Source organism: Centroberyx affinis, unplaced genomic scaffold (assembly GCF_046629955.1).
Source record: "Centroberyx affinis isolate AG114_WGS23_722 - 3 ecotype Tasmania unplaced genomic scaffold, CSIRO-AGI_Caff_v1 ptg000225l_1, whole genome shotgun sequence".
NCBI classification, from domain to species: domain Eukaryota; kingdom Metazoa; phylum Chordata; class Actinopteri; order Beryciformes; family Berycidae; genus Centroberyx; species Centroberyx affinis.
In genome coordinates, this window is record NW_027278912.1 from 147622 (window position 1) to 162091 (window position 14470).

A 14470-nucleotide genomic window follows, 5' to 3' on the forward strand; every position below is an offset into this window, starting at 1 on the left:
GTCATCAGTTGATAAGGCTATGTAGATCTGTGTGTCGTTTTGCATAATTTGAGCTAGTGGAGCATGATATCAAGAGTATTGTTGGAGGTTAGGAAATTGTTAAGTTGTAGGAAGACAACCTTTTCAATTATTTTACTCAGAAACGGCAGATTCGATATGGGCCTGTAATTACTAATTATTGAGGCATCAAGGTTATTCTTTTTCAGAAGAGGCTTAATAACTGCAGTTTTCAAGGCCTTAGGGAAATCACCTGATAAAAGGGAACTGTTTACTATCTGCAGTAAATCTGATGCAATACAATCAAAAACATTCTTAAATTTGCAGTATGCCCGGTGTACAGCACCTGCCACATGTCCTATCCACTCCCTGAACTCAGGATTGGACTTCCATTCCTCCTTAAACTTACACCTCCTTGACATTCTGCCCTGCCTCACTCACTTCTGTAATTATAAATAATCTGAATTAGACATTATATCATATATTTTCTACTACATTTTCTATTGCCATGGCAAAGTTTCACATAGAATTAAGTGCAAAAATCTAAATTTGAAGAAACTGAATTGCATAATCTGTATATTTTCAGTACACACACACACACAGTTTTATTAAGCCTACATCTATCCAAATTACACCTATGTCCAGTCTTAAATGAAAGAACACAGCAATATCTTGAAAAAAAATAATTGTAATATTCAAGTGTCATACTTTTCTATCGTCTTTCAGTTAGTTATAAAGTGTCTCAAGGCGGCAATCTTATATCGTGTGCAGGACTCGATTGGCCTTTGACAGCTCTGGGAGCCTAGACTGGAGTTGAGACGGCTGAAACTCAAACTTGCGGTACCGGCTAGCTGACATTAGAATATGTCATCAAGTAATTTTAAGTCAAAAGATCCGGTGTTTTAGTTACGCGCTAACATAAATTAGCATCGCGATCGTGATATTATCTTAACAAACGATCCATTTTACTTCACATCCTTAACATAAAACGACATGTGTGCTCATACTTACAGGCAAATATTTCTTATACTTATTTTGGTGAGCATGATCGTCTCTTCCAACTGCCCATGTGTGCCAAGTTTGGCGCCCCTAGTGTCTTCCTTTGATATAGCTGCCATGGACTCCCATTTAAAAAAGTTTCGAAAATTTCAGTAAGTGTCAACATTTTTTATCTCCAGAACGGAAGGTCGTAGCTATTCGGGACCAAGACCAGCATGTTCGGGGTACATGAACCCTCCCCCAGGAGTTGGTTTCAAGTCGCTATCACTTACTGTTCAGGATTTTAAGTGGTACAGCCACCACATTTGGTGTGTGTGATCATCTCTTCCCACTGCCCATGTGTGCCAAGTTTGGCACCCCTAGTGTCTTCCTTTGATATAGCTGCCATAGACTCCCATTCAAAAAAGTTTTGAAGATCGTAAAAAGTTACAACTTTTTTTTTTATATCTCAGAAACGGAAGGTGGTACAGCCACCAAATTTGGTGTGCGTGATCGTCTCTTCCCACTGCCCATGTGTGCCAAGTTTGGCGCCCCTAGTGTCTTCCTTTGATATAGCTGCCATAGACTCCCATTCAAAATTTTGTATGTCTCGGGAACGGAAGGTCATAGTGACACGGGACAAAGACCAGCATGTTCAGCGCATAGGAAAACCCCACCCTAGGAGTTGGTTTCAAGTCTGTATCACTTACCGTTCAGGAGTTACAAAATTAAGTCCTAGAAAAATAACACAAGGCTTCTATTGTTAAATATTTGCAGGACTGTGTTGTAGAAAATTCAGTGACTTGCACGGCTAAATTAGTGGAGTACCTGCTTTTAATTGTGGAAATACGGTAGTCATAGCAGAAACCCCACGTAGGCTATAGGCAGTATTTTTCCGGTTTCTCTCTCTCTGAACGAGGTTAAACAAAAATCACGCGACTGCTTCCTTGGTACAACTCTTGACTTTTCGGACCGCTCATCAACATATAAATGACATTTATAATGACATGAAGTTAAACATTCTATGGCCATTATCAAAGGCAAACTCAATGTAGAAAGATAGGCAGTGCTGTCTGTGTGGACACCACAGGCGTGCGAGCCGCAGCAGTTCAGCGAGGTAGCCGCTCACACAGGCGGTGTGGCCCGGGTGTTACAGGAGCGGAGATATTCCTTTTGTTGACAATTTTGCTGCCTTTTTAAATAGGACTCAGCTTTTTAAACTAGATGGCCTCCATTCTTCCCAGGAAAGCTCACGCCTTCTATCAACCAACATCGAACTTGTCATGGGACCGGCTGTCCCATTGCCTGCCTCACTCGATCCTGACCTGCCTGCCTCTCCTACTCTTTTCACTCCCCAGTCCTGCCATTCTCCTGCCAGCCACCAGATGTCCTCAGACTTTCCCTCCTCCTGCGACACACACCTGTCTTCCATCAGCCCATTAGCCCTGTTACCTTGTTCCCCCTTCACCAGCCTGCTTTCCACCAATCACCTCCTGGACTCTCCCCTGCCAGCCAGCTGTCCCTCATCTGTGTAATCAGGCTGTGTGTATATCTTGTCTTGTTTCTTTGCAGTCTTGGCGAGTTCGTTGTCTTTTGTTACCTGTTGTTTTACCCTGTGTTTCATGTGGAGATCTTCTGCCTTGTCGCTGGCCAGGTTGGGTTTTCGTCTTCCTTGTTTGCCAGCCTGTTGCGTTTTTTGCTTTTTGGATTTTCCTGATTTGTACTCTGCCTCAGTTGTTTATTAAAGCTCTAGCTTCTACCAGTTCCTCTCTCTGCTGGTCTTCGCATTTGGGTCCTAGCCTCTGCCTCCCCTGACAGAACTGACTTTGCACTCCTGTAAGGTGTTTACCTCCTGACCTGTAGTGAGCCCATTTGAGTGTTTCCCCCCTGGTCTCATACAGTATTCCTGTTAGGATTATGCGTAGATTTAACCACTATCCTATGCATTCTGTGTTTTCAACTGCTAGGCCAGGTAATTTGATTACAGTCTGCTGTGGTACTTCCAGTTCAGCTAAGCCCCTTATTCCAGTTGTCTTTGCTCTTTTAAACTCTCAGTCCATTATCTAATTACATCTCATAACCTTGAGTTCCTACTCCTTACTGAGACCTGGCTTAAACCTGGGGAGTGCTCCCCTCTAGCTCTGCCCACCCAGTTATAATTTTCTGAATGCACCTAGGTTAACAGGCCATAGTGGGGGTATTACAGCTGTTTTTAAGAATCATCTCACTTGTACTCCATGGTTCTTTTAACAGTTTTGAAATCTTTACTTTTAAAATTGTGTGTGATAACCCAATTTGCTGTGTAATCATTTATCGACCCCCCCCCCCAATTTTCAAATATGGGTTTTCTCAATGAATTCTCTGAGTTACTGTCCTCTCTGGTGCTTACATTTGATAGTGCCATTATAGTTGGTGACTTTAACATTCATGTTGACAATCTTTTTAACTCATTTGCCACAGATTCTTTAAACATTTTTAACACTTTTAACCTTGTGCAGCATGTCTCTGGCCCCACACATAATTGCGGGCACACTCTTGATTTAGTTTTTACTCTGAACATGTCTCTTAATTCCCTGAATAAGTTTGATTTTGTCTCTGACCATAAAGGTATTACCTTCGACGCATGCCTACTACAATAACTCAGAAACGTATTATCCACTCTCGCATCTTTAATGAGCAGTCCGCAGCCACGTTCTCCAGCTACTTTTCTAGTCTGGCCAATTGCCCTCCTCATTTCGCCAATATTAATGACCTAGTTAGCTGGTTTAATGAATTGTGTACATCAGCCCTTGACTTTTCCGCTCCATACACTTGCAGGGCTGTCCCAGTTATTAATACAACCCCTTGGATCAACGACAACATCAGACTGCAAAGAAGACAATATATACTGAGCAAAAATATAAACGCAACACTTTTGTTTTTCCTCCCATTTTTCATGAGTTGAAATAAAATACTTTTTCTATGCACACAAAAGGCTTATTTCTCTCAAATTTTGTTCACAAATTTGTTTAAATCCGTGTTAGTGAGCACTTCTCCTTTGCCAAGATAATCCATCCACCTGACAGGTGTGGCATATCAAGATGCTGATTAAACAACATGATTATTGCACAGGTGTGCCTTGGGCTGGTCACAATAAAAGGCCACTCTAAAATGTGCAGTTTTATCACACAACACAATGCCACAGATGTTGCAAGTTTTGAGGGAGCGTGCAATTGGCATGCTGACTGCAGGAATGTCCACCAGAGCTGTTGCCCATTGTTCAGTTCACTACCATAAGCTGTCTCCAATGTCGTTTCCGAGAATTTGGTCCTGCACGGATCCAGTTTTGCAAACCCGCACCCGCCCGCACCCGCAAAGCTCAGCACCGGAACTGACCCGTTACCCGCAATTATCTGTAAATCCAATCCGGACCCGCCCGGACCCGTTAATATAAGACCCACAACCCGACCCGCGATTAAACACACAGGCTACATACACAGTCACTCACTTTAAAGTGCTTTATTTTTACTTGCAATTTAACAAGAAACATTGTAGCAGCGGTGCCTATGTGGCAGAATCAATCACAACTATGTTGCTACAGTGCTGACGTTTAATTGCCCTGAGCCTGAGGTTGCTGTGTGTGCAGGAAAAGAATATATCGTCCACAGTCAAACATGCAGAACCCGCAGGTACCCGACCCGGTGCAGGACTCTGCATCCGACCGGCCTCACAACTGCAGACCACGTGTAACCACGCCAGCCCAGGACCTCCACATCCAGCTTCTACACCTGCGAGATTGTCTGAGACCAGCCACCCGGACAGCTGATGCAACAGTTGGCTTGCAAAACCAAAGAATTTCTGCCCAAACTGTCAGAAACTGTCTCAGGGAAGCTCATCTGTGTGCTCGTCGTCCTCACCAGGGTCTTGACCTGACTGCGGTTCGTTGTCGTAACCGACTTGAGTGGGCAAATGCTCACCTTCGATGGCGTCTGGCACTTTGGAGAAGTGTTCTCTTCACAGAAGAATCCCGGTTTTCACTGTACCGGGCAGATGGCAGACGCCGTGTATGGCGTCATGTGGGTGAGCGGTTTGCTGATGTCAGCGTTGTGAACAGAGTGCCCCATGGTGGCGGTGGGGTTATGGTATGGGCAGGCATAAGCTACGGACAACGAACACAGGTGCATTTTATTGATGGCAATTTGAATGCACAGAGATACTGTGACGAGATCCTGAGGCCCATTGTCGTTCCATTCATCCACTGCCATCACCTCATGTTGCAGCATGATAATGCATGGCCCCATGTTGCAAGGATCTGTACACAATTCCTGGAAGCTGAAAACATCCCAGTTCTTGCATGGCCTGCATACTCACCAGACATGTCACCCATTGAGCATGTTTGGGACGCTCTGGATCGGCGTGTACAACAGCGTGTTCCAATTTCTGCCGATATCCAGCAACTTGGCACAGCCATTGAAGAGGAGTGGACCAACACTCCACAGGCCACAATCAACAACCTGATCAACTCTATGTGAAGGAGATGTGTCGCACTGCATGAGGCAAATGGTGGTCACACCTGATACTGACTGGTTTTCAAAAAATGCATATCTGTAGCCCTAGTCATATGAGATCCATAGTTCAGCGCCTAATAAATGTCTTTTTTCAAGATAAAACTGCACATTTTAGAATGGCCTTTTATTGTGACCAGCCCAAGGCACACCTGTGCAATAATCATGCTGTTTAATCAGCATCTTGATATGCCACACCTGTCAGGTGGATGGATCATCTTGGCAAAGGAGAAGTGCTCACTAACACGGATTTAAACAAATTTGTGAACAAAATTTGAGAGAAATAAGCCTTTTGTGTGCATAGAAAAAGTCTTAGATCTTTTATTTCAACTCATGAAAAATAGGAGCAAAAACAAAGTGTTGCGTTTATATTTTTGTTCAGTGTAGGAAAGCCAAATGTAGTTGGAAAAAATCTAAACTTGAAGTTCATCACCTCTATATGCAGAGTTATTGATTAACTGAACCAAACCATTAAAGATGCACGAGCTGCCTATTTTTCTGGCTTAATTAATAGTAATAAACTCAACCCAAGGTTTCTGTTTAATACTATCAACCAGCTTATAAATCCCTCTCTTCCTGCTATTCCCGCCTCATCTTCTAATGACTGTGAAAACTTTTTATCCTTTTTTGTTGGCAAGATTGATGGCCTGAGGTCCAATTTTCCCCCGACTGTTTTACCCCCCAACCCACTCAGCCGCCCTATTTTACTGTCTGAATTTGCTCCTATTTCCCTGCAGTTCCTTTTAAACACTGTGGCTCATATGCGTCCCTCATCCAGTCCCTGTGATATGGTTCCCACAAAGTTTCTACAATCCATCCTTCCTGTCTTAGGTCCTAGCCTGCTCTCTATTATCAATTGCTCTCTCGCATCCGGGTCCGTACCTGACTATTTTAAAATTGCCGGTGTTCAGCCACTCCTTTAAAAAACCCACGCTCGACCCTTCCCAGTTAGAGAATTATAGGCCAATCTCCAAGCTACCTTTTTTATCCAAAATCCTAGAAAAGGTTGTTACAGACCAACTCCTGAAGTTGGTTGAGGGTCATAACATCTTTGACAAATTTCAATCCGGCTTCCACCACAAGCATAGTACTGAGACTGCATTACTAAGAGTGACCAATGACATTCTCATGCATGCAGACAAAGGTGAATATTCCTTATTTTACTTGTGGGCTGGCAATGCACACTGTTGTAACTTGTTAACCCGACTTCTCTGAGAACTCTCAAATAAAGAACTTTGTCTCATCACATCTTGAACCCTGTGATAGTGGTAATTTCTTAGCACTCTCATCGACTTTAAAAGAAATTCCACGGCACAGGATAGCCAAGGTAGTATGTATTACAGCACATAGCACAAAGATGGAAAGGTTAGAAGCCTATTAGCAAGTTGTGCATTATTAGCTGTTCACATTGTCAGGTATACAGATGGGGAAACATACTGTATGTACATGCAAATAAGAATTGCAAGCTGTTCACATTATAGAAAATTTCAGATATAAACAGACATGTGTCCAGGGTCCAAAGCTTTTCTGATAGGATTTTAGTAATGGGATTGGATTAACTCTTTTTTTTTATCTAGCGTAGCGTATCTAACTCTATGTGTTAAAGACTGAAAACTGCACCAAGAGTGTTTCCAGAATTGGCCTTCATATGTTAGTTCACTCATGTCTTTTTGGCCTCACAGCACGTTGTTGCCTTATCTTAACAGATGGCAAGACCAAGGTCTGTTTCAGGACTGCAAATCTGGATTGGTTTCTGTAATCTTGATCTTGCGGTATCTGGATCAGAATTAACCCGTCTGCTAATTTTTTGAAAAACAGACTCAACGTCAGCAAGATCAGTCCGGTGCTGGATTGCGAAAAAGGGGATTAGAAAATCTGTATACTATGTGCATTCTATTCACATTATCAGATCATATTTGCAGATAGAAGTAGCATACATGCAGAAATTTGTCCATAAGTATGTAGCTGAATTTTTTCCAGAAATATGTATGAGCTGAAAATATTTAGGATCACATACTGAGAACACTTAATTTAATGAAGAGGCTCATGTGGTGTCAGCACAAAATGAACTGAAAGCTTTCTGTCTTTGTGCAGCCAAATAGGCTGCTATGTGACAGTGGTCCAAAACATATCAAACCTGAGGGACTTGTGCTATTGTTATTGTTTCTTGAACAAAACAATTTGGAAAAAGTCTCAAGGCAAGGCAAACTTGATTTATAGCACATTTCATATACAAGGCAAATTTCAATGTGCAAAACACAAAAAATATGTAATTTGTCAGGTAAAATGACATTATCAACTCATAAAAATAAAGAAAAAGAAAGAAAGATAAAATAGGTAAGGATGATAAACATAAATAAAATAAATTAATAATAATAAAAAATAATACATATAGATGATTTAGCAAAAGACCACAGAGAAAGGGAATGTTCTGAGCATACTTTTAAAAGAGATGACTTCTCAGGGCATCTTGAAGTTTATTCCAGTAATTGGGAGCATAATTACTAAAAGCAGCTTCACCTGATTTAGTTTTCATCCCGGGAACAACAGACCGGTCCCAGATGACCTCAGAGGTCCGGGTGGCTCATATCCTAAGAGCAGGTCAGACATGTATTTTGGAGCTAAGGCATTTCGTGCTTTATAGACAAACAGAAGAATTTTAAAATCAATTCTGTGGCACACTGGAAGCCAATGCAGTGATCTAAGAACTGGTGTAATGTGTTTTCTAGTGAGTCTTTTTTGGGGAGATCAGAGAAAAGACCATTGCACTACTGGTAATGAAAGCGTGTATCAGCTTTTCTAAGTCAGGTTTTGACATAAGACCCCTTACTTTGGCTATATTTTTAAGATGATCAAAAGCTGATCTTGTGATGGTATTGATATGGTTGTTAAAATTAGATCGCAAATTTCATCAATGCACTGAATCAGTAAATCTACAGGACCAAAGTCACCCAAAAACACACTGATGCCTGGTTGTATTATACTTTGAGAGACACCTTGGTTGTTGACAGTCATCTTATTGGCGTGACATAAGAAGTCTCAGTTATTAATATGAGAATCGGCAAAAAAAACAAACAAAAAAACAAGAAAGGTGAAAGTTTACATTGAAGAGCTATATATAATCTACAATTCCAGTGATTAACTCCAAATACACGCTTATTAAATAAATTATAGAACTTGAAATGTGTGTGTGTTACTGAAATGTAATGACAACTTTACTACCCAGTGCATGCAATTCAAACCCTTTATGCCTTTATGAATGAATCAGGTGTGTGACAGAGACATCTTCCTAAAGTTTACTGTCCTCTGCTTTCACTCTCAGGACGCCCTCCTGGGCACAGGAGGCGGCCAGCACCCCATCTCTTCTCCACAGGCGGCCCTGCACCAGGCCTCTGCTGCTCCCTGTAGGTGGATCATAGGCGGTGAATCACTGATCTAACATACAATAAAACACTGATTATTCAGAAATGCATGGAGATCAAACATCTCATAATGAGGCAAAAACAAATGTCACATTGCACAGAAATCTGTCAGACAGTAAATGCAGAGTGATTTTTTTTTTATTTGTAACTCACCATTTGAAAAAATGTAAACCGATTTGTAAATATGTAAAAGCATCTGTGAATGAATGCTTTCCAATTTTCATTAATATATCATGACTACATAAACGGTAAACATTTTTAAATATTTATTTTTTAAAAATTCACACAGACATGTCTATTTTCTTTGCTTAAAGATATTCACATACTTTTGAGACTTTTTCTTGGGCCTGTAAAATGCCAAAGAAATATCATTACTGGGTTTGATGAATAAATAAAAAGAAATTAGGTTAAATCTATATTTTACACGTTTAAACATTTGCACTTTTATTTTGAAGGCTAAACACCTAACCTGAAAGTCTTATTCTTGGTTATTCTGGCCAGCTTCTAGCGTTTGTGGACTCCTCGGTGATTTGCTTGCAAGAAGAGTCTCAAAAGTATCCACACAAATAGATGGAGATTCACAGATAGATTTACATTTAAAATTTCTGCATCATGTGACATTTGCTTTTGCCTCCTTGTGAGACTGATCTCCACAGAAACATAATAAGTAGATGATAGTTTCTAAGTAGATAATAAACTGCATCTAACCTGACTATACGAAATGTCATATCACTGTGAAACCCTTTTGGAGAGTGGGTAGAGAGACGAACAAACAAACAAACAAAAATACTGTATTCATACACACCGCCCCTCACCACCCTGTTTGGGCAGCGTTGGGATAGATAGAGACAGAAGGAAGAAATAAGCACAGCAGATGGGGAACTGAACAACATGCTGACCTGCCCACGGACTCTCGCACTCATACAACATCCACTCATCTGAGCGGAAAGTGCTGTGGAACCACATGGCGTGGTCCAAGGAGGCGGCGAACTGGGCCCTGTGGTTGGGATACGGCAGCAGCGCTGTGCGCAAAAACGCATAATCTGATACATAAGCAGCAACGCAGCAGTGCAGCTTCATGTTCCCTTCACCTGAAAGAAACACATTCATATAATGGGTCGCCAAATATTGCCCAGATTGTATTATTCAATATATTGGTCTATATTATATAATTTGCACTAGGGCTGGGCGATATATCAATATTATATCGATATCGTGATATGAGACTAGATATTGTCTTATATTTTGGATATCATAATATCGTGATATGGCATAAGTGTCTTTTCCTGGTTTTAAAGGCTGCATTACAGTAAAGTGATGTCATTTTCTGAACTTACCAGACTGTTCTAGCTGTTCTATTATTTGCCTTTACCCACTTAGTCATTATATCCACATTACTGATGATTATTTATCAAAAATCTCATTGTGTAAATATTTTGTGAAAGCACCAATAGTCATCCCTACAATGTTGTCAATATCGATATTGAGGTATTTGGTCAAAAATATTGTGATATTTGATTTTGTCCATATCACCCAGCCCTACTTACAACTGAACATGTAGCCCACTTCGTAGAAAATACCGAGATATATATCGTGTATCGTGATTCAGCCTAAAAATACCGAGATATGATTTTTGGTCCATATCGCCCAGCCCTAATTTGCACACATCTCAATATTTAGATTTATTTTCATACTGCACATATTCTCATGTTTTTCATATTGTACACATTTTTCATTCATTCCACTGTAGCGTCAAATGCATCTTTCTACCCCATGTACGGATGTGTGCAGTGTAATGGATTAGTTGCATTTTACCGATATGTCCTCGTGCTCGCACCCAGAACAGCGCCTTTGGCTCCACTGCGATGCGTCGGTAAATGACTGGTGGGTTGATTGGCTTGATCTCAATGGGGACCTCATTAGCCAACAGTTTGTTCAGGCCTTGTTTTGCATTCTCTGCTAGGTCTGGTTTACTGTGCAATTTAAAAAAATAAATGAATAAAAGGTGCATGTCACATTTTCATCATTGTACGTTACGACTTCATTGTTATAATTTGGGGCTGCTATAACTTGGCCTCTTTAATAAGCGGTCGAGGCTAATACAAACTATGTTTTTGTTGTATGGATTGATTCAAACTAAAATAATTGAGGAATATGCTGCCATTTAAACAAGACATTGTCTGAAATTAACTATAACTTATGCCTTCAGATCGGGGATGTTAATGAGCAGAATATCTGATGGACTGTCAAAGTAAATGGGATCACATTAGCCTGAATCAGTCTACATGTTTGCTTTTAGGAGAATTGCTCCAGATTGCTGCGACACATCTACTAGCAGTTCGGCATAATTTCATGAACCAGGGATTATAAACTCACTATGTGTTTTAGTCTATTATAGGGGGTTAGGATAGGCACACTGTTTGCCTATTTTGGTTGCTTGGTTTAATGCATTTTCTAAGCTTACGAAGTTTAAGGGCACACTTGTTTGGTTTGTGTGGTCTGCTGCAATTTGTAGGCCTGCCCTGCTTAGATACTGGCAATGCAAGCAAATCCAGTTAACAAATTTGAGTAGAAATGGTGTTCTTAGAGGTATTTTGCCATTAAATGGTGAAAAAAAGTGATTAAAATTCCCATATATCGAATTAGATCCAATCAGAACTGTGATGCATCAGCAACCAATTCATAATTGTAGTACTATGAATCGGAAGCCCATGCTGAGCCTCACCCCTAAAAACAAGCTTTCATCTACAAATACAGACAAGTTATGGTCAGTCAAACCCCTCTGTACGGAACAGTTTTCTACCTGAGATAAAGCTGAATGAGCTCCTCTACAGTGAGCAGGTCTTCAGGCTGAGGGACCACGGGCATGGTGAACTGGTGCTGTAGGGGACTGGGCTGCTGCATGTGGAAGGAAGCTTGGCAGATTAGTATGGGCTGTCCGTGCTGGATGGCCTTCACCGAGCGCACTGAGAAGCTGCGTCCGTTCCTTGTGCGATCCACCTGGTACAGCACCGGAACACTGGGATCCCCTGAAAACAACCCAATAGAAAACTGTGGGGTAACTGGGTTTGTAGGGAAGATAATACAGGTTTTATTCTGTGCAAGCCAGGACTGTTTCTTCCTCTCCATGGCCATTAGTTATTATTCTGTGACCCTATTGATTATGGTAAGATTATGATGGCTAGATTCCTCTGAAAGTTCAGTCTGTATTAATGAAGATTCTCTGCTGTCTCCAACATCTAGAAAACAAAGAAGAAGAGTCTGCCCCACCCCTTATAATCTGCAATGTCCCACCAATGTACAGTGCCATAGAAGATGGTAAAAGTACTCAGGGTCAAGGTAGATTTCAAGTTGATTGCATTGTAATAATTTTACCTCCAAGTGAGTTTTTTATGAAGATAAATTGTATAAGTCCAACAAAAACACTGTATGATTCTCCCATTAAATGTGAATGGAGCAGCTTCAGTCAGTACGCTGGTAGGATATCACAGTGTAGAGTCTCAGTTCTCCAGTGTCCACATTTGTTGATGCAGGCAAATACTGAGAGAACTGACTGTTAGAAGTAACAGTGAATTGTTAAAACCAGCTTTACAGGTTTCGTTCATTCTAACACTGAGTCCCTTTCCTGTCAGTATGATGTATGATGTGTGATGGCTGTGCAGTCTATGAGCTGTACTGAAACAGTGAATTTAATAACACTTTAACCTGTTACATACATGGTCAACTCAACTTACCTGCTCGTACAAAGTAGCAGTGAAGAGAATGGGCGTAAAGATTATCGCTGACAGATTTGGCAGCAGCTACAAGAGCCTGACCAATTATTTGGCCCCCAAACAATCGCTGGGTGCGGGGCACCCAATGGTGCGTTCCTCTGGAGAAAAAGAGAAATATTCTGAACAACGGTAACTCAATCTCACAGTACACCTGAATAGGCCAGAACAGGGGTTTTCAACCATTTTTGGCAGGTGACAACGTAATATCAGAAAATTGCTGTGACCTCAGCATTAAAAACACACTAAAATCATGTTTTTCATTCTCATTACAAATTCTACTGAGTGTAGGAACTGTGTTTTTTGTCAAGGGGATAGAAACCAAGCTGCTCTTGTGAGCAGGTTGATGACAGTGCATTAGAGATGTGCCTTACCTACTTTGGATTCAAAACTGAATATATAATAGAATAGTGGTGCAACCTTGTGCCATGGTTGTATTCATTACAACCAAACCCTACAGCAGCTGATTTCACTGATTAATACAACTTAAATCAGAGAGGAGGAACTAATCAGTGAAATCAAATGAAAACCTGCATAAAAACCTGCAGACTCTCAGCCCTGCATGGCACATGGTTGCCCACAGCTAGAACAGAATATTCCAGAACAGCATAACATTTGCATTATATTAAGCCAGCACCAAGTCTATCTCCATGGATTAGCCTATACATCGCTTTAGACTTAAAACAACATACTTAAAACACAACGCCCAACAACATGTAACCCTCGAAAAACTTATGTGACGTTGCCCACAGCACCATTTTTGACTTTTGGTTTGACAATACGAAGTTAAAGAATAAACTGTGGGCTATATGCCACAGACAGGTCGATGCCAAACTTCAGCCAGCTACCTGTACAGGTCTACGTCGAGCTTCTCCAGGTTTAACACGCTGGTGACCAGGACGCTTCTCAGGTCCTGCTGAGATACTTCAGACTCGGGGCTGTCCGACGTCTCATCTTCGGGGGGTCTCGGTGACAAACTGTACCCTGGGTTGTTCGAAGTTTTCATTGAGCCGCTTTCTTTCTCACCATCTTCTGCCATGTTTGTTTGGAAACTTCCTTCCTCTGGTCTTCAACGTCGGTTGCCATCCGACGTGAACGCGCCTTTCCGCCACCTAGTGGTGGGAAGTCAAACTGCCAGCTTGTGTCAGGTGGCAGGCTAGGGTTAGGTATTGTCAAGGTATTCATGTATTCTCTTCCCTCACCGCCGCACGGGTAGGAAAATAACAGGTGATTTTATTAATTAACAGGTGAATATGATCAAATGTCATCCACAACCAATGAGCTTTGTATATTGTTAAGCACCATTTTGATAGGAAACGCATGTGACATCACGGGAATGCTATGAAATGAATAGTTTCTTATGTGCATTTACACCTCAAATTTTATTTTTTAAACCCACAATTTTGCATGCTAATTTGACTCTGTTTATTCGCCTTTCCTGCAGTTAAAAAATACATCATGAAAACAATTAGCATCCATTGTATGACAACAACATGTACAAGTTTACACAAATCTCCATTAAAAGCCCCATTATCTAAGATGGATAAACGTAATGAACCTGATCTTATAGGAGAAGTTAGCACCAGGCTCTTTCCACCTCTTCTAAAAAAAAAATAAAGCCTAAATTAGCCTAAGTGCCTGTTTTAAGTTGTGGAATCTAATTGTGATATATGTGAGTTCATTATATATTTTTGTAGCCTACTATATTTTACAATTATCTACAGTTATCATATGGAGGCCTGTGCATTGTGTAACTATT

The 14470-nt window shown here is 41.0% G+C and overlaps 1 protein-coding gene across 1 annotated transcript; it reads right to left on the minus strand.

The window, feature by feature from the left end:
- Positions 1-7748: 7748 nt before the first annotated feature.
- LOC139663485 (acyl-coenzyme A thioesterase 8-like) lies at positions 7749-13738 on the minus strand. Its single transcript, XM_071542173.1, has 6 exons — positions 13560-13738; positions 12676-12812; positions 11745-11970; positions 10757-10914; positions 9841-10032; positions 7749-8921 (listed from the first exon to the last, which is right to left on the minus strand). Exons 1-6 carry the CDS (start codon positions 13715-13717, stop codon positions 8809-8811), a joined length of 984 nt encoding a protein of 327 aa, XP_071398274.1. The 5' UTR covers positions 13718-13738; the 3' UTR covers positions 7749-8808.
- Positions 13739-14470: the final 732 nt, after the last annotated feature.